Source organism: Agelaius tricolor, unplaced genomic scaffold (assembly GCF_023055355.1).
Source record: "Agelaius tricolor isolate 1412-34295 unplaced genomic scaffold, bAgeTri1.0.p SCAF_1, whole genome shotgun sequence".
In the NCBI taxonomy this organism is placed as follows: Eukaryota; Metazoa; Chordata; class Aves; order Passeriformes; family Icteridae; genus Agelaius; species Agelaius tricolor.
Window position 1 is genome coordinate 80,449,155 of NW_027269261.1, and position 19,381 is coordinate 80,468,535.

General features: G+C 36.8%; 1 protein-coding gene across 1 annotated transcript in view; it reads right to left on the reverse strand.

The window, feature by feature from the left end:
- TAF1B (TATA-box binding protein associated factor, RNA polymerase I subunit B) overlaps positions 1–19,381 on the reverse strand; it is a 45,701-nt gene continuing 26,320 nt past the window's right edge. The window contains exons 9-15 of the mRNA XM_071440989.1: positions 11,609–11,756; positions 9,390–9,567; positions 9,039–9,085; positions 6,224–6,314; positions 5,700–5,770; positions 3,626–3,851; positions 1–657 (exon numbers count right to left, since the gene is read on the reverse strand). Of these exons, the coding sequence (XP_071297090.1) occupies positions 429–657; positions 3,626–3,851; positions 5,700–5,770; positions 6,224–6,314; positions 9,039–9,085; positions 9,390–9,567; positions 11,609–11,756 (990 nt within the window). The 3' untranslated portion in view covers positions 1–428. The remainder of the gene's footprint in view (positions 658–3,625; positions 3,852–5,699; positions 5,771–6,223; positions 6,315–9,038; positions 9,086–9,389; positions 9,568–11,608; positions 11,757–19,381) is intronic.

Here is a 19,381-nt window from a genome sequence, read left to right on the forward strand (position 1 = left end):
TTAAACAGCTGCTTCTTTTATTTGTTAACATAGTATTTAAAAACAAAATAAACATTATTTTCTAGAAATATATTTACTGTCATACAATGGTAGGTAAAAAAATAGGTATTTTAATTGCAAAATCTCACCATGTAATTAGATGCTAATGTCATGTCCAGTACACTCCAAATATGTACACTTATGCCCCAAAAAATGGTAATTTCACAGCTTCCTGTTGGCTCTGATGCAAATTAATGAAATAAATGGTAATTAACAGTTTCCTTGGCAGTTTCCCAGTAACAGTGACTTAAATTATAGATAAAATGACACTAAAACTGAAGTACAGTAGTAGATGTCAGCACTCCTATCTTTACAAAAAATGTCCATGAGACAAAAGAATCAGTGTAAGTTCAGATGTAATACCATGGTTTGGGATCCAAACAACTAATTTACATGGGTTTAATACTGGAGGTTTTAGGCCTTTTTAACTTCCTTAGCACTGTGTTGTATTTTAGTTTTTTACAAAGTTTTTTATTAAAAAGTCTGTGTTCTATCATACACACCTCGTCATGGATATAAGAGGGTTGAATCCTCAGAAGAAAAGAGAACAACCCTAACACAAAATGATAACTCTGGGGAAACTCCACTTCTCTGTAATGAGCCAGATGACCACACAATCTGAAAAGAAATGGGGAGAAAACAAAAGCCCTAAATTACAAGTGCATTTAGTATTTAGCTAGCATTTATATATTAAACTGTAATTAGAGACAAAGTTTACACTTTACCAACAGCATAAATCACAATTCTAGTTTACAGTGTTGAGTCCTGTGAAGTGATCCACTCCAGCAAAACCATGAAGTATAGGACTGAACTAAGGTATCTTCAGAGCTGGTGCAAACACACTAAGAAGAAAAAGCCACTATAGCTTCTTGCACTATGAATCAGGATCTTACACAGCCAGGCAAAGAATACATTTTTTGACTTTCAGGACTAAATGGAATCACTGTTTGTTCTTCCAGGTTTTAGCAAATGTAGCAAAGTATTAAAATGACTACCTCACCCTATCTTTCAAATTTCTAAGACTATCCAATTCAGACACCTTAGGTTCTTTACTCTGTTCTTCTCTCTCCACAGGGTTCCCCCTCTCATCTTCCTGACACTATGTCATGGGATAATAACCCATTCATCTATTGTCCATTGCCTTTGTGTGCTAAATACAAATTACATGTCTAGAAAGTAATTAGTGCTGTAGCAGCCTTCTGCTTCATTATTTTGTAGCTTTTGTGGTCAAAATGTTAATGAAAATGATGAGGTGATTTTTATTGATGAAGTATATAATGAAAATAGCAGACTAGACTTGCTGGTAACAAGTGTCAGACTGAACAAAAGATGACACAGAGGACAAGCTGCAGAGATAGCTCTGTAAACATTAAATTCACCAACTTAGGTTGGAAAACCACCAAACTGGATAAGGCTCAAATTTAGTTTAAAATACTACAAACTTTCAATTTTTAAATAAAAACACTGTACATTGATATGGGGGTTCAGGTGCTATATTCACCTATAAACCCTATACATCTTCTAACTTAACAGTATTGCCTTGGGATGTGGAGAAGCAGTTTAAATGTTCCCTGTGTCTGATTCAGAGCAGCTGTCTTAAATATTCACCAGAACAACGACTGGGATCTGTCTGTCCCAATTTACAGGTAAGTGTGCTAATTACTAGACTATAAAGTCATTTGCTCGCTCCCTCTGGCCCAGCAAACATTTACATTTTACCTCAAACTGGAGGAACAGCCAGACCCGTCCTGAGTGCCATGCAAGCTGCACTTCAGGGAGCACAGTCTGTTCAAAGCCTCCCAAAGTCTGGCACATTGGAAACCTGAAACTAGGTCTCTCATGCCATACATCCCATCCTCTGCCCTACCTGACACCCCCCAAAAGCATATACAACATTTTTCATACACTGTAGTACCTCGTCACGTATAGAATTCTACAGTCCTTCAGCTTGGAAAGAGCTTTATGAACATTGAGTACAACTCCTGTCACCTAAAGACTTAGGTGTAATAGCAAATAGTTTAGATAGAATATAATAAATGGAATAATAGAAAATAATAAATAGAACAGCAAATCAGTTTAGAATCCAGTTTAAAACAAAGTTTTAAAATAAAACATAAAAGCATTTAATCAATGATTTGTCTGATCTCAGCTTTGCTCACACTGTAATCATACTTCAGTCCCAGGAATAAAGCATTATAGCAGCCCTGTTAGGCCATGCTGATTTTTAAATGAAGAGAATTTGTAAGATATTTTTTTTTTAGTTCCATTCTACATACACAGAGGATAAACCCTCATATCTGAGGGAGTACATGTTGTTTTCCAATGTTAAGTAAGTGTCAGATGTATACTTAACTACTTGCATTGCAAATGATATAATGGGAAATTTAACCGGTAAGAATTTAAATTCAAATCTTGTTTCATGAAGGCTGTGACAGTTTGCCATTAACATTTTAATATATTACATATGAAAATGTAGGTTTAAAAACAGACTTTGCATGGAAGATTATTCACACAAGCATACACCGAAATATCCACTCATTCAATGTGTACATAAGATTTACGCAAATCTGTGGTAAAAGGATTATTACCTCTACTCCCTTAAAAAAAAAAAAAGTTCTTATTCATACAAAAGAATGAATCCATATAACTAAACCTCTTGTAATGTAACACTGTGCTTACATTATTCCAACCCATTTATGTCACTGTGGATATGTGAAAAGTAATGTGAAAAGGAAAATAAAGATAAGCAAATAAATCCATCGAAGGACAGAAAAAAGCATACTCGTAAAACCCAGCTATTCTCAAAGGGAATGGAATGCTTTAAAATCAGGATCGTATCACTAAGACTGCATAGGGGGTATTGATCTCTGAATACCATTTCAAATTATATACCAGATAAAAATTTCATATGTGACTCAGGAGACAAATGAATGTAACTCATTTCACATGAATGTAACCAAGTCTTCTTTCAAAAAAAACCACTTTTCAATAGCATACATGAGAAATTCAGGAGACTCCAAGCTAGCTACAGAGTTGATCTTCTTCACTGATATTACCAGTACATTCCTCTTCTGGATTAGGGTTTCATAATACAACCAATAGCAGAACCAAAGTCTGGTATACGATCCAGAAGTCACTGTGATTAAGGCCATCAAAAAATCATATAGTATATGATTTAGAAAATTAATTTTCTGTGCTTTTTTAGAATCCAGGGAGGAGAGGAATGGGACTGTTTTTCCATTCTTTGTAGAGTTGCATCACAAATATTTTTATAAAACACTGTAAAGAAATGAAGTGGGTATTTGCATCTAGCTGCTACTCTTGCCATGTGACTCTAGTTGTTGATTTTGTCTCATCTCCTCTCTTCTCATAAACTCACTTTGATCACTCTTCATGTTACAGTTTGTCTAGTCACAGTCCAAGACTATCCATTCCTCACACACCCCTTTCTAGAAATGACTGTAACTGTATGTGAACACATAGCCGTGCACACACCCTGTATTTGTCATTTGCAAAACTATATGTACAGGACTTTACTTTCATGAGAACTTTCTAAAATGTATTTAGCAAAAATGTGAATACTTACTTCTCATTACACAGTTTAACTGTACACAGCCAATAGTCAGGGTTCATGGTTGTCAGTAAACCACATTTTTCTTGCAAAACTCCCTTCAGGCTATGCCCGTGAAAACAACTCCCATCTGTGTTTTCTTCAGACCAACTTAACTGAAAACTTGAAGGATTTGGCTTTTCAGCACGTTGCACTGAACCAGACAGCTTGCCAAACTGATTTTGTAAATTCACAACCATTTCTGTGCAAAGAGAAACAAAAGAAACAAATGTAAAAGTACTAGGTACCAGAATACTGGTTAGAGGTGACAAGGAGAAAATGGGGTATTTGTGCTTTTTAATTTTTTTTTTTAACCTCTGCATGAAAGACTGAGAAATCCGGGAAGTCTTTAGGTTATCTCAGCCACCTTCTTTGCAGGTTTTAGTGAAACATTTTGAAACATAATTCAAAATGCCATGTCTTTTATACCTAATGATATTAGTAGTGGGGCACTCTAAAACATTCCTGCAAGTAAAACCTGTAAAATCCATTTGATAGAAAGCACATTCATATACACATGGATTGAAGGTTAAGCTTTTCATGGTGCAAATTTCAACTGATAAAAAACCCCAACAATAAAAAAAACCCATTCTATGTTTGCCTGCTGCTAGTGGATGAACGACAAGCTCTCCTAAGTTATTGAGGCTGAGAAGGGAAAGAAGGTATCATGATAGATCAGCACACACTATATGACTGCCTATGCCTTGTTTATCTAGGATAAAAAGCAGGTTAAAAAACATTGTTGGAGATTTAACTGCTTTTAATGAGCTGTATTTAAAGCAACTCATTCATGTATTGAAAAAAAAAAAACCACAGGAAAAAAACCTCCTAAAATAATCCAAGGACTGGGAAGTTTATCTTTCAAGATGACACTAAAACCTATGATCAAAATCAAAAGTTTAGGAAGGTTTCTGAAAACCTGTACCTGGCACATAAGTGTTCTAGAGCACCGTCTCTAGTGTGGTACATTTGCTTTAAGATCAATCCTGCCCAGTTGCAATTATGTGATATTCCTGCTCACAACATTATGATAAAGCTCTATAATCTAAGTGGTCCTCTTCTAGCTCCAAGAGAAGCAGAGCCAGAAGAGGAATCTCTTTTCCTATAAATGCAGGAATTAAAGGGCATCTGAGTAAATAATCAGCTTGAAATGAATACATCTAAACATGGTTTTCCAGGGAACATGACTTGACGGCAGGATCACTCCAACAGGATTTTGAAGAGTAAGTACTTAAACAAACCCCCACTGCATTCTTGAAGGAGAAATCCAACATGTGTAATTCAAACCAAATAGGATTATACAACTTGTTTAGAAGTCCCTGAACCAGTCACTTCCAGAAACTGAAAGAATATATAAAAAGAAAAATACCACTTGCCATACTTAATATCTCTCTCCAAATACCTGCTGCTTTCTGGATAACATAAAATGTAGAATGAAGAACTCCAGATCTAATTTGGCTGAATAAAATTCTGGTTTTCCTTATTTCTGCAGACAACTGGGGTTTTGTGGTTTTGTTTCTTTGCTTTTATGTCAATAGAAACTCCAGAAACTTCTCACAAGTACTTCCAGACCTACTAAAATTCAGCAACTGTACCTGCTTTCTGACCACATGCTGCTGGCTACGCAAGTAAAGCCTTCCTTGCTTTTTGCAGAGGATTGCAAGGAGTGGGAGAGAAGAGGGACATGCAAGATCTACTAAAGGACATACTGGCATATTCATACCAAAGCATTTAAGAAACTAAAGGAGGAAACAGATAGGAAAGAAGAGCGACAACTCATGAGGAACAGTGATATAAAGGCAAACTAGAGAAGATGAGGACATGGCTCAGTAGGTTGCTGGGAAGACTGGCAAAGGCAGTTTCAGCTGTGCATGTTTGAAAAATTCCAGCCACAGCTTGTAAAACAGTACTACATTAATTGTACCCAGAGATGAAAGAGAGGAGACAAAATATTTTAAGATGTAAATGTTATCAGTCACAGCTGAAGATCTATGATGGGAGAAGTTAGAGCAGATTTCTGTGTTGCTGGGAAGAAACAAAGTTTACTCACGTCTTCTCTTTAGAACTTTAGATTTATTCTTGACTGAATAAAACAATGGCTTTTCACATCTCCACAGATACCTACCAGTAAGAGACATAAGAATTGTTAACAAAAAGAAAGCTGGACCAAATGAATAAATGAATAATAAATTATTACAAATACTGCTAAAGTTTTAAATCAAAATCAAAATAATCTAATGTTTAGTGCTATAAAGAGCCACTGCCCCTCCAACATATAAAGGAAATCTTTTTCTGAGCAGGCAAACCAAGGCATGTTAGCCTAGATCTACTGTAATCAGTTAATTGTTCAGCTGTATAAGCTATTTTTCACAGTAAGTGAGCATTTAATAAATAACCTGGATAAAGCTTATGAGTATAAATAGAAAATTAAAACAGTAATTTACTCATTCTATTCACTCAAGCTTGGTGAATGGATATATGGAACAAATTTCTAACTTTTTTTTATTTCTGTAGGGATCAGAAGTTCACACAGAACTGTCTACCTTAAAAAAGAAGTACTTAAAAGCCTCTTACTTGGCTTTTTCTTCATCCAGTTTCTTTTGCTCCACATCCAAGGAATGTTTTACCACCTCATACCACTTCCTGAATTCAAAATATGGCCCCCCTGAATAAAACATACACACTTTAGTTTGGAAAGAAATGACAGAGAAGGTCTCCAAGCAGTTAGACCCTGCATCTTGCACCTGTATACAAACTAACCGGAATGCTATGTGCTTAAAGAAAATATACTTGATCTAATAATTCTGTAAAAAAGAGAAACACAGAAATGGAATGAAAGAACAGCATGTCATAGGAAGTGCAAAGAAGCCCCATATCTTAGGTTTCATTGATTGAGCACAAGTCAAACCTTTTCCCTCTTTTCTGGAAAGGTAAGCCTAGAAACTACCTCCTCTCTACCAAATCAACTAGTTCTCCACTGTGTGGAGTGGCCTTCAACTGTTTCAAAGTTGAATTCAAGGGATTAATGAAACTATGCATCAAGCTTAAGTTTAAACAAATAAAATCTAAAGAAGATCAGATGCAAAATTTCACATAGTTTCACCAGCTCCCCACTGTCTATCCCACTACCTCTGAAATCTTACAAGATTGGAAAGATAAACTAGACAATGGTCTTCACTTCATATCAGCCTCTCATGGTTTGGAGCACAGAAACCTGTTGATATGTGAACAAGTATTTACCAGGGCACATAAAAACATGAAGACATAGGACATATAGCAGCACCTTTATCACTGATCCTCCAAAGAGGCACAAGACTGAAGCAGACCAACTGGGTACAGTAAGGATAAGAATTCCAAACAGAAATATGGTGTAGACTTATATATTTAAAAATAATCAACTCTTATCCCTGTGGGTGGAATATCTGCATTGTGAATTAACCAGACTTTGCATTTCCCCATGGCCCGAGCTGCACTGCATGCAATGCTTGCGTCATGCTCAGCTTTGCCAGCCAGCTGTTCAAACTCTCCTGAAGGTGCATACACTGTTCTTACAATCAAACTTATGTACCTTTTCTATTATTTGCATTTCTGCTGTTTGTATTATCCTGCCTCAGAATGTCTACATTCTAAAATCATAGATGGTCTCAAAAAGCAAGAGACATATGAAAGGAACAAAGACCCCTCAGCAGTCCTTGAAATTCAAAGGTCTGGATACAACTTCTTTTATCAGCTCCATAAACCCCAAGGTTTAAGTAAATACTCCTAAATTGCTGGGAGAGCAGTGTGGGAGGTGGTAGAAATTGGTGTTAAACTTTATATGAATTATTATGTCACATACAAACCCATTGTAAGAGACATGATGCTACACTGTAATAACTCTTCACCTGGCCAGTACAGCTGGTCTGACATTCATGTAGCTGAGCTGACTGGAAAATACACAGCTCTGATACACACATACATATACATCTATATATATCTCAATCACCTTTTATTTGAACAAAACCCATATTGTGGATGTGTGCAGTTCACAGAACACACATGATAGGTAACTATAACTATCTATTGTACTGCTTCCAGTGTGGTTTGAAGAAATGTAGGAGCTGAAATACTATTTTTTAATTTAAAAAAAATTGACTAGAAAATAGATAGTTAAGTTGAGAATGGAGTCAACATAAATTGAATCTTTAAAACTCAGTGTTAACCATTATTCATTTAAGCACTCTAACTTTGGGAAAATGCCAGAGGCAGTTTTGAGCTCTGGCACTGATCAGTCATCTAACAAAAATTCTCACATCAGCTCCTCTGTGCAGCTGCTCACCATCACCCCGACATCTAAAGCACAGGGACAACAAAACACAGCACATGGATCATTTGCACCAGCAGATTTTAAAGCAAAAAAGTGGGCAAAGAATGAGCTGTTAATTCCCAAGGGCAATGAGACTTGTTAATAAGGGAGAAACCCCATTAAGACATTAATGAGCCTCAGCTTGTAAAGCAGTTGCACAACTCCCCACTCCTGTCACTATCATGTACTCCAAGTTTTCAAGGGAAGTAGAAAGGAAAATAAAAAATCCACCATAAATTTGAGTATCCACTTGAATGTGAAAATTACCAGTTTTAGTTAACAGGGACAACTGTCTCTAGTTTTAGCAGTAATTGAGTCACACATGACTAACACCATAATTTTATTAAACAAAGCATCAGAAGGGTCAAAATGACCCAAAACTGGATAAAAGGCCTTACAGATAAACCGCTGCAACACATCTTGGATCTTATCTTCAACTGTGATTTGGATCGGGCCATGGAACATCTTCCTGAAGATTTCTAATCTTTGATTTGGTCTTTCTGCCCTCAAAGAACCATGTTCACACCATTATCTTCTCCATCTTAATTGCTGCTAGCTTTTCCACACTCTCTCAGGATTATTTGGACTAAGAAACTAGATTACATCTGAAATATGTTCCGCACTAAGACATTTTATTTAACAAGACTAAACAAGTTTGGATTTTATCATAAATGTGGTTTGATGCCCCTAGTAAGTATCTGCTATTTACGATCAAAGTGTGCTCCCTTTTCACAGTGTATCCATTTATCTCCACCTACCACACATAAAACTCTAAACCAAGAGGCAAACATGCACAAGCAGAAGTAGAGAGGGACCCAGCAAAATGTGTACCAAACTCCCCTATCCCAAACAAAAAGAATTGTGCAGGTACACTGAGGCCATTTTACATGAACAGGATCTACTCTTTTCTCTGAATAAAATTTCCCCTTAATGAATGACAAAAACACATTTTCATGATCAATAAGAAAAGTCTTTCTAACCCTGATTGCAAAACAGTTTCATTTACAAAATCATTACACTGCTTCTACCAGAATATTTATATACCTTCTGTGTTATTTTTATTTCTTTCTTCAGCAAACTCTGAAAGTAACCTGTAAAAAAATTTTAAAAATCAGGCTGTTTTGTAGATCCAAATACTGCACTTTTCACATGAAATTCAAATACAACAGATAAAAATGTCATCCTAATTTTATTCCAAGTATCAGATACAACCCAACAAATTTTAAAAGTAATTAATATTTAATGTCTAAAATGCCTTCAAGTGTATGGTTTAAGCTACTGAACTTAAGTGAAATTCCAGTAGTATAAATTTAACTCTAAAGAAAGAACAATCGGAGACAAGCATTTGCACTACTTGAAATTTGAGGGTTGCTACAGATTTGTCTGTACACTTACCATTCATAGTGATCATCTAATAAAAACAATAATTTGAGCACAACTACAATAACTGCTGCAGCAAGAACATCATATTTCACTTTTCTTGTTGACTTATTTCCAGGCATTAGAGTCAGGAAATCCACTTCTCCAATACCAATCTTTTTCACCACTCGACAAGTCCAATTATGCAATTCATCTGATTAACATAAATAAAAATATAAAATGTTAAGACAAGCTAGAAATATTTTTACAGTGCAAATATGATGGGCATTTGAGGAAAACACTGCTTAGGTCTTTTAGGACCATTTGACAGCTGTATTTTTCAGGCTGAGGAGTATTTTTAAAAATACTAGGCAACCTTCACTGTGCTTACATGGAAAACACTTGTGACACTATATATTCATATGGAGAATAAAAAAGTCACATATTTAATAGTGCTTTGATGTTACTTGAATAATATAGTGAGATCATCCTGAATATTCTTGCAGGAAAGCCTATTGCAAATCCACATAAATATATTTTCAAAAAAAATGCCCAAAAGCAAAAAACTTGTCACGAACTTTTTTCCTGCATGTTGACTGAACAGCCGTGGCAGGAATCAGCCCTGCACAGAGGAGGAGCAGGGCTGGCTGTAAAGCAGCTGGTTGTGCATGGAGAGCAGTTTGGTGGTGGCAGGGCAGCACTGCTGCTCCCCCAGCAGAAGCTGTGCCAGGGAGATCCAGCTGCAGCCCCACAAGGTACACAGCAGCCTATCTATACAGGCTCTTATTACTCTGCTTATTTTTCACAGATACAAATCCCCCAAATTTCTCACCTTTCCTGTTCAGCAAGAAATACAGGAGTTGATTACATCACCATCAGATTCCACAAAGGTTAGCAATGTATGACTAAGTACAACCTTAATCCAGCTGTACTTATACCCTCTTGCTGCTTACAAAGAGTTCAGTAGGAACCTGTTTTCAATCCTCTTGCACATAACAGTAAAAGTTAGAAAAAAGTAGAAACTAAATTTTCTTATAAATACTAGAAGCATAGTTAGTTCTATTTCAGATACATAACATAGTCTTTTAGTTGGTATTTAGTGTCCTTTAACACTCCCAATTCATTGCCTTCTTTTAGGAGTTGTTAGACAACAACAGCAGCCCTTTTCAATTTTTAAAAAAATGCTTATACACAATAAAAATCTTAGTTGCACGGAAAAGGACAACATATTCCTCTTCTGCAGTAATTTTCAAAGAGTACTTAGCTTTGCATTTCTCTGAAATGATCTGAAAAGATCTGAAAATAACAAATTTGCAGCCTTTGTTCGATTCAATTGATACTTCACAATCTGTAAAACAATGTAATCCTCTATGGGATCACAACACTGGCGTAAAACTACAAAATCAGAATTACCACTCCAGAATTTTAGCCCTAAACCTTTTGGTTATCGTTTCTCCATTCAATTATGACTAAATAGAAAAACCAAACACTTTTATTCATTGTAACTAATTGCAAAATAACACAATAACTCCCTCCCCTACAATGAACTCTTGGAATGTTTTGAGAGAAAAATTTACAGGCTACTTGTCTGTGTAACTCATCTTCAGTCACAATGGTATTTGACAGAAAATATGGTAACCTAACAGAGAGTTCACATACTAGGACATATTGGTCTTTCCTTGACAAGTCAATATTCAAGACTTCATTGTAGGACAGACAAAAAAAGTCAATAATTATATACAATTTCAGAACTAAAATATAAATCAAGTGAGACAGAAGCTGATCTGTCACACATCATCAATTAATATTAATATAAATACTAATATACAATATTATATAATACACAAAATATATTCTTTGTTAAAGAATATACATCCATTACTACACATGAGAATTTCAGAGCTAAGCAATCAGGTCCCAACTACATGAATCATTTAGCTGAAGTTAATATATCACATGAATTCAACAGGTGCCTCTTAGTTCACATGGATACTGAAAGATTTAAAATGAAGTATCCACTCCACAGCCTTACAGAGCCAACATCAGAGTACCCCTGCATATCTGGGCCCATAACACGTACTCTAAATGTTTGAGGAAGGTGCTTTCTACAGAAAGAATATGTTTTGGTTCAAACTGAAATGGGAATAAATTAAAGGAAAAGAGCAGGCACTTTGAAGTAGTAATTTAAGCCTTTTTGCTAGAGTTTAATAAACCACAAAAAAATTTTATCAGTTCAGGCTAGGGAAAATATTTACCAGGTAAATTAGCTTCCATCAAGTACTTCATGCACAGCATGTCTGGATGAAGAAAGCAGCTTTCTGTTATATCTGGAAAACGAGGCAGGTCTAAAAATGCTGCAAGCTCATGCATTTTGTTGAATACTTCTTCATATAGAGGCCACGACTGAAAGACAGGATTGGAGGGGTTATACATTTGCTCTATTACCATATTTGTCAACTATTTAAAATTATTGATGCTAAATTCTGAATTGTTTAATACAGGATTATTTATACAGATTCTTTTAGCACACTATGACTGTACACACATGCAAGAATGGAGCCACATTACAGTACTGCAAAGAGAAACTGCTAGTTTTAAATCCCATGAAATACAAAGGAAAAAACAGAAAGTTGCTTCAGATCTTCCACTACCTCACCACCTTTCTTGTGAAATGCTCATTATGCATCCAGATGCTCCAAAACTGAGAGCTTTGGGAAAAAACAATAGAGATGCAATTGAGGGTGAACTGTCTAAAGAGCTAAGAGGTCACAGAAGTACAGAAGATGGAGGCTGGCAGGGACTGCTTGAGACCACTGGATCCAAGCCCCTGCTTGGGTCTGTTCAATCAGGGTGCCCAGGAGCACATCCAGTCAGATACTGAACATCTCCACAGATGGCAGCTTCCAAGGGTTGTGGGAAATCTGCTCCAGTGTTTGACCAACTCCAATGTACAAACGAAAAAAGATTTTGTTTCCCCTTACACTTAAATGGAACTTCTTGTATTTCAATTTGTGGCCTTTTCATCTCATCCAGTCACTGGACAGCACTAAGGAGGATCTGGTTTTCCTCCTTTGCAGCCTCCTGCAGGCACCACACCATACCTGCCCTGAATATCCTCCAGCTCCAGGGTGAACAGTCACAGTGCTCTCAGCTCCCCCCATTTGCCAGGCCCCACTCCCCCATATCCAGATCCCTTTACTGGCCTCACTCCACTGCATTCATGTCTCCCTTGTACTGGGTAGCCCAGAGCAGCACCCAGCACTCCTGATGCATCTCACCAGTGCCAAGCAGAGAGGAAGGATGCTCTGTCTCCCTTGAGGACTTGAGCAGTCACCAGAACTGCTCAAATCTTAGTGACAGTGACCTTGCAGTGACACCAGCCAGCTGCCTCAACACTTGTGCAGCATCTCATCGCAGCCCATGAATCTTCATATGCCCACTTCATTCACATATTCCCTAAACTGCTTCTTAAAAACTGAGGCAAAAAACCCAATCATCACTTTAGCCTTCTCCTTGGTCTTTGTGACCATATTCCCATTCAGCACCAGGCCCACATCCTCTAGAACCCTTCCACAGAATCTTTCATGTTATTTAGTTAAAAAAAAAAATCCATATTTGCATATTTATTAGTGACTATAAATCTGAAATTCTCTTTTTGAAACCATTGGCTGCATGAGAAAGTTCTCACAATTTGTACTCAGGTTTGCTGCTATAGGAGAATATAAATTACAGAAAGATTTTGACATGTTTATTCATAATGAACTCAGAAGGACCTGAAGTTTGCGTAAGTATGGATCTGAGGTTTGACCCTCATTTCACAATACCCGAGCTGTTTCATTAAATATTCTTAATTTTCTGTAGTTAAAATGATTACTTGAATTTACCTCTAAAAGCAAAAATTTCAGTTGTCCAGGCTACTTTACCATTTTAAATGTATAAAAAGCAATGATTTTTCTGCCTTAGCCAGGGATTTTTCTAATTCAGCAGAGCACTTTATCATGTATTCATATTTTATAAAGTCAATTTGTACATTTGGAACCTTCCATTAAAAGAAACTTAGCAGGGTTTTACACTTTATGCACAGCTTCAAAACTTTTCTGAACAACAGTGAATGCAGGCTTCTGCTCTTTTTTTAGTTCAGATTACAAACAGAGTAACTGTGTTTACAACAAGACATGACGTGACCTAATGTAGTTATATTCAATAATTTGCCTTCATCTATTTTAATAAAAGCTCTGTAGCCAATGCTCAAATTTTGTTTTGAGTGATTACCAACATTACACTGTCTCTTTTTAAATGATCTCCCCTCAGACTGCAGTTCAGACTTGCATGAACACATGCTTAGGCAAATGAATAATTCTGCTGTCACCTACTATTACACATGTAGCTTTTTGTAACAGTTAGGAAGTTGTATCATGTTTATTATAGTTTCTAAACAGTGTTAAAATTGGCTAAGACTGCTCCAGGACTATCTTGAGAAACAAGAAAAACTTGCACTACCAGAGCTCTGCAGAAGACCAGGCTCACAGTACTTCCCATTCCTTCTAAAAAGCAGTGCTAAATTGAATACCAAGCCAATCTTGGAACAAAACCTGAATCATATGTAACTTCTCTTGAGTGTACTGGGAGAAAAATTGAAGTCCCACATAATTCAAATAAGAACATTACAAGAATACTATTCATAATTAGATAGCAAGGAAATATGCTTTCCCCTAATGAAAAGCAGTTGAATTAGTAGCTTCTTAATAATATATCACAGGTGAAAATAAATGAAGACACTGGGAATTTAGTCTTTTGAAGCATTCCCGTTCTCAAACATCAAACTATCACCAACAGAGTTATCCAAAGTCTAATCTGACACTGAGCTACTTTAAGGAATATAGATCTTAACTGGAGGACTCTAATAGACACCTTTATCACCTTTTACCTGAGCTTCTCTCCCTGTACCAGAGCAAGAAGACAGCTTTCCTATCCTAGGTATTGGTCAATCAAACCTTCTTCCCTCTGCCCAATATCTGCTTTTGGTTCAAAGCTTTTGTTTGCAATTTACAGAAGGCAATTGGGTTCTTTTTCAAAATGGCTAGAGAATGCTTAACTTAGCAATGACAACCAATGCTTTTTTTTTTCTGAAGGCAAACAAGTGGTATAAAAACTACAAATAAAAATCAAGCCTGAGAGCTACCACTTGGACTATTTTAAAAACAGTGTTAACAGACAAAAACTGTTCTTGATGTGTGTTCATAAGAGATCAGAAAACACTTAAAATGTGCATCCTAATAGAAGATAAAGATCAACCAAATCAACTGCTGTTTCCCAGGGTTTAAAGCCTAAGCCCAAAAACATTCCCTGTAGTAGTCCCAGCACTGTGCCACAATGGTGAGGCTGAACTGAACCCCTGCTTCCAGCAGCACAGTCACCTCTGGAACTGGGAGCTGCAAGCACAGCTGCATCCAGCACAAGGTCACACCTGCCTGGGACACAGCACAGGGCTGAAAGGTCAGGGCTAAGGACACTGAAGGGTTTCTGCAGTAACCAAGCACTGGCTGTTTTCACCAGTCACTGTATGCCCTGTTCATACTCTGTTTAACTCTGAAAGAGCTGTGAGTTCACACAGAAAATCTTTTATTCTGAAAAATTTCAAACATATTGGGAGGGTTAAAAGAGAAAGAACTCCCAAATTCCACAGAACCAACACAGCAAATGTTGAGACAATATTAAGAAAAAGAAAGATGCTGTAAACAAGAGCCTCAAAATTAGTAAAAGTTACCACCTTCTACACAGCTATGTATCTCTGTAAAAAAGAAAAAAAAGAACCTGATAAAACAAGTTGCACTGGAAGTCAACCAGCAAATCCACTAGGAAAGCAAGACCCAGAGCCAGGGCCTCCCTCCTTCAGTTAAAAAACTCTGCCTCCAGCAACCCATGATTAAACCCCAAGGGAGGAGTACTTGGACAATAGAGGACAGTGTTAGATCATATGCCACACACCCTCCAAGTATAACTTTCACTTATCCAATAATAAATTAAAAAATTCAAGATGTATTTGTGTGGTATATATTAGGACAACTCCCCTGTCCATCACCACATGAAGTTACTAAGCTCTCATCTTGTTTTGGGAACCTGGGAAAAACAATAAAAACCACATATAAAACTCAAGTTACAAACCCTTGAGGGCACTTAATAATTCCAGGAAGACTGACAAAAAACCCTTTTAAAGCTATTCCACCTGCTAGCCTTTTCAGGTGTTTCGCAAGCTGGGATTCCTCCAAGACTGATCAACAACGCTGACAGAGTCTGTAACTTGTCCAGATGGGCTACAGAGGTTGCCAAGACCTTTTCTTAAGGTTTGTTTTTAAATCTTTGTCTCTTATTCCCACATATGACAAATAAGGTCACTCCAGAAAGCAGTATAGAAGATTAGTATTACTTGAGAGCACTTTCCCCTGCCCTCTGAGCACAGGAGAACAAAATACACATCGTTGAGTCAGTGAAAAAGTGTCTATAACAAGATTTTCATAATGATAAATATTCATTAAACTATTTAAATCAGTTGTCTTTATCTTTCAAACTTACATGGCATTTTTCACCTGTATTAGAAAACAACAAACTGGTTTTCAGGAGCAGAGGAGCCAAACTATTAGCATGATAATCAGATCAAGTAACAGGTAATTGTTTTGAGTAAGCCAAGATTGCAGCCTCTCCTACTTGTTTGGACAATATCAGAATATTGCTGATCAACAAGCAGAAAACAGTATGCACTGGCTGGCTTTCTAGAACAATTTGCAGGCTCCATAGTTTCTTGTTTTAAATGTGGTCTGACTGACTCTCTTCTTGGATAACTGTGTAAGCCATTTCCTTCACCCGTGTCAGGACAATATCCTATAACTTACTTATTCACCATATTCACAACTCAACTTATGTTATAATGATAATGTTCTATTGTTTCTGAAAATAAATAATTATACAGTTATTCTAAATTCTTCATTTAATATTTTTCCCTTTCATCTTTCTTTCCTGTTCAGTACTTTTTTTGCAGCAGAATTCCCTTCCTTATCCTTTTACCTGTGCATTTCCATCCTGGGATCCTTTTTTCCCCATGCCTGCACATTCTCTGAAGTTCTACCTACTTTGTGCTCCTTATATTCCACACTGGACATTTTTCCCAAGGGATTTCTTTAATGATCATTTAATACTGGAACCTAATAAGATCTGACTAATTTTTTCATTATCAGCTTTTTGTAAATCTTAGGGAATCTTCTAATGTTTAGCGTTGGATATGCAAGGCTTCATCATTTTTAAGATGACAAATTCAAGTTAGACTGAGTTTGAAAAAGAGTGTACTAAACTTACCAGGAAATGGATTAATAAAGCCATTTAACTTGTAGGTTTGGAAAACAACAAGTTATGAGGGTTGAGGAATGGGTTTTTGCAACACAATCCAGAATTCTGCTTCACACCTTGTGTAAAGCAGGGCATGCCCATAAAATAAAATATATTTATTGTAAAAATAATAAACCAAATGGCTACCCTAGTGCATGTAAAGATCTTTGAATGCTGCCTGGATTGAAACACACATTCCCAGGAACCTAAGCTGGCTTTACATTTACATAAGGTAAAATCAGGTACCAATAATGAGGAGAGTAGTCAAGTTCTCTATGGCACCTGGCTCACCTTACTTTCCTTCTGCTGCTCAACTGGTTCAGATATATCTGGTCATCTGCAGCATGAGCCTGATGTGGGATGACAACAGCCACAGTGCATGCAGATTGCACAAAAGACTTGACAGTAGAGACAATAACTGTATTAACTGTGAAATTTACACCCAAATTAGTATTTAAAACTGAATGAAATTACCTTGTGGACCAATTATTAAATACTAGATCATTAACATGGTCACAAATTTTATTTTTCATGTTTTTTGTATATTCTTACAGTACTACTAATCTAGCTACCTCCCATATAAACCTACATCAACAAATACAGCCAATTTATTTTAAAACAACATTGGTTTCCCCCTTGCCTGACCTCTATCTACCTCTCAGGCACAACCACCATCACACCTGGAACAGCCACAAACGAATCTAATAGCCATCAAACACAAATTAAAGGTACTTTAACACTGTGTATTACGATGAATACAAACTTTGAAAAAATAGGAAATACTGAAACTTTTTTTTTCCATTTAACCTATCTGGAAAAAACTTAATGTAGGCAACTTTGTAACATGGTTAGATTCTGAGCAGTCTTTTCAGGAAAGCCTTCTTTGTAAGAGCAAAAGGTATACAGAAAAGACATAGGCAATGTTTGTAGAGACTCTCTAAAGGTCCCTTCCAACCCAAACCCAAACCCAAACCATCTTGAGATTCCATGGCATCGTCAGCACTGTCACCACTGCTGTATAGAAACACCCTAGGCTTGTGATTTGCTGGTGAGTGTGAAAATGGACAGGGAGGAACCCCTGCACCCTGCTCCTGCCTCCTTTCCTTGGTCACATCTGAAACAGGAGAACAGACTCCAGGAGCCCCACATCTGACTCAGTGCACTCATTTTTACATGGACTGTATTAACTGTGAAATTTACACCCAAATTAGTATTTAAAATGAGTGGATAGCATTTTAAATGAGTGGATAGATTTCTCCAAACCCTGATATCCATGAATCACATACAGATGCTGATGTAACAGTGAGAGGGTGTGCCTGGAATTATTAAAAGGGAACCAAATGACAAGAAGAAGACAGGTGAAACTGCTAGAACTCCATTTAGGTAACTGCAAAGAAATATGCATCTCGTGGAACTTCTTCCATTAGAAAAGACAAAGAGACCAAGCACACAAGTAAAGTTGCTCCTTTACAAGCCTCCTATCAAGCAGAAGGAAAAAATAAAAGGAAATCAATTTGTCCACCTGAAAGACAGGGAGACAGGTTGCCCAAGTTATGCGTCAGGTCACAAATGGGCAGAAGGGAAGAAAAAAGAAGTTGGGATACCATCTCAAAATCACAAAAGTCACACTGGCAGGCTCTCACTTCCACTCTCCTTTTAATAACTGTTTCAGCTGCAACAACTACTACATCCTAAAATCCCAAATTACTCCTGGTCATTGCTGTAGAGCAAGTGAGAAGGGCCTTTACATAGCAAAAAGATTAATTTTAGAAAATGACTCAATAAACAAAGCTTATGCCTTTTTGAGAGAAAAAAGGTGCTAGGGTATTAGACTGCATTAAACTGATCCAGGCAGTTCTTCTTTACTGAAGAATTCAAGATGGCATGAGGATGAGCCAGCAACCTACATACAAAGAAAAAAAGCCATCTGAACGTCTATTACAGATGTACTCCTTTACTAGGGGAAAAAAAAATATTTGGCTGCCTAACAGGCTTTTTAATGGGCTACTTTCAGAGGAAGACATATTTTTCATTACATGATTCCTGGTTAAAGTGGTTTTTGAATAAATGAGTTTCAATATTAATAAACCACGAGAGACACGTGCTTGAGCATTACATTGTTCACGCTCACAAGCAAACTGTGTCAAGTATCACTTTTCCAAAAAATGTAGTCTTTCTAAAAACACAGAGAGGACTCCAATAAGGAACTGAACTGCCATAATGTATTGAAATCTAAGAGTTTGGAAACAGATTTTATTGAATTTCATAAATACTTTGGTAGGTTTGTTTTCTTTCTTCATTAAGTAATGCTTAAAGACAGGTATGGACAAGCTAGAGTTTCTGTTACACAACAGCAAGCTCTCATGATAAACTTGATTACAATAACCCTTTCAGCAGTGAACTTCCTCCTCAGCTTTTTTTCTTTCAAATAAAAGCCTCACCCTTGCTTCTTTTCATTCCGCACTACTTTGTACCCTGAAAAAGTACTGCATGCACCTGCTAAAATGCACAAAAAATACAGAGTTAGGCAGAGAAAAAAGCCCCTCTGATAGATACACACCCACTCCAAAAAACCTTAAGATTACAAGGTATCTCAAAACACCAGCAGACCAAAGCAGGAATCCCTCCTTGTTTGGGAAAGTAAGTGC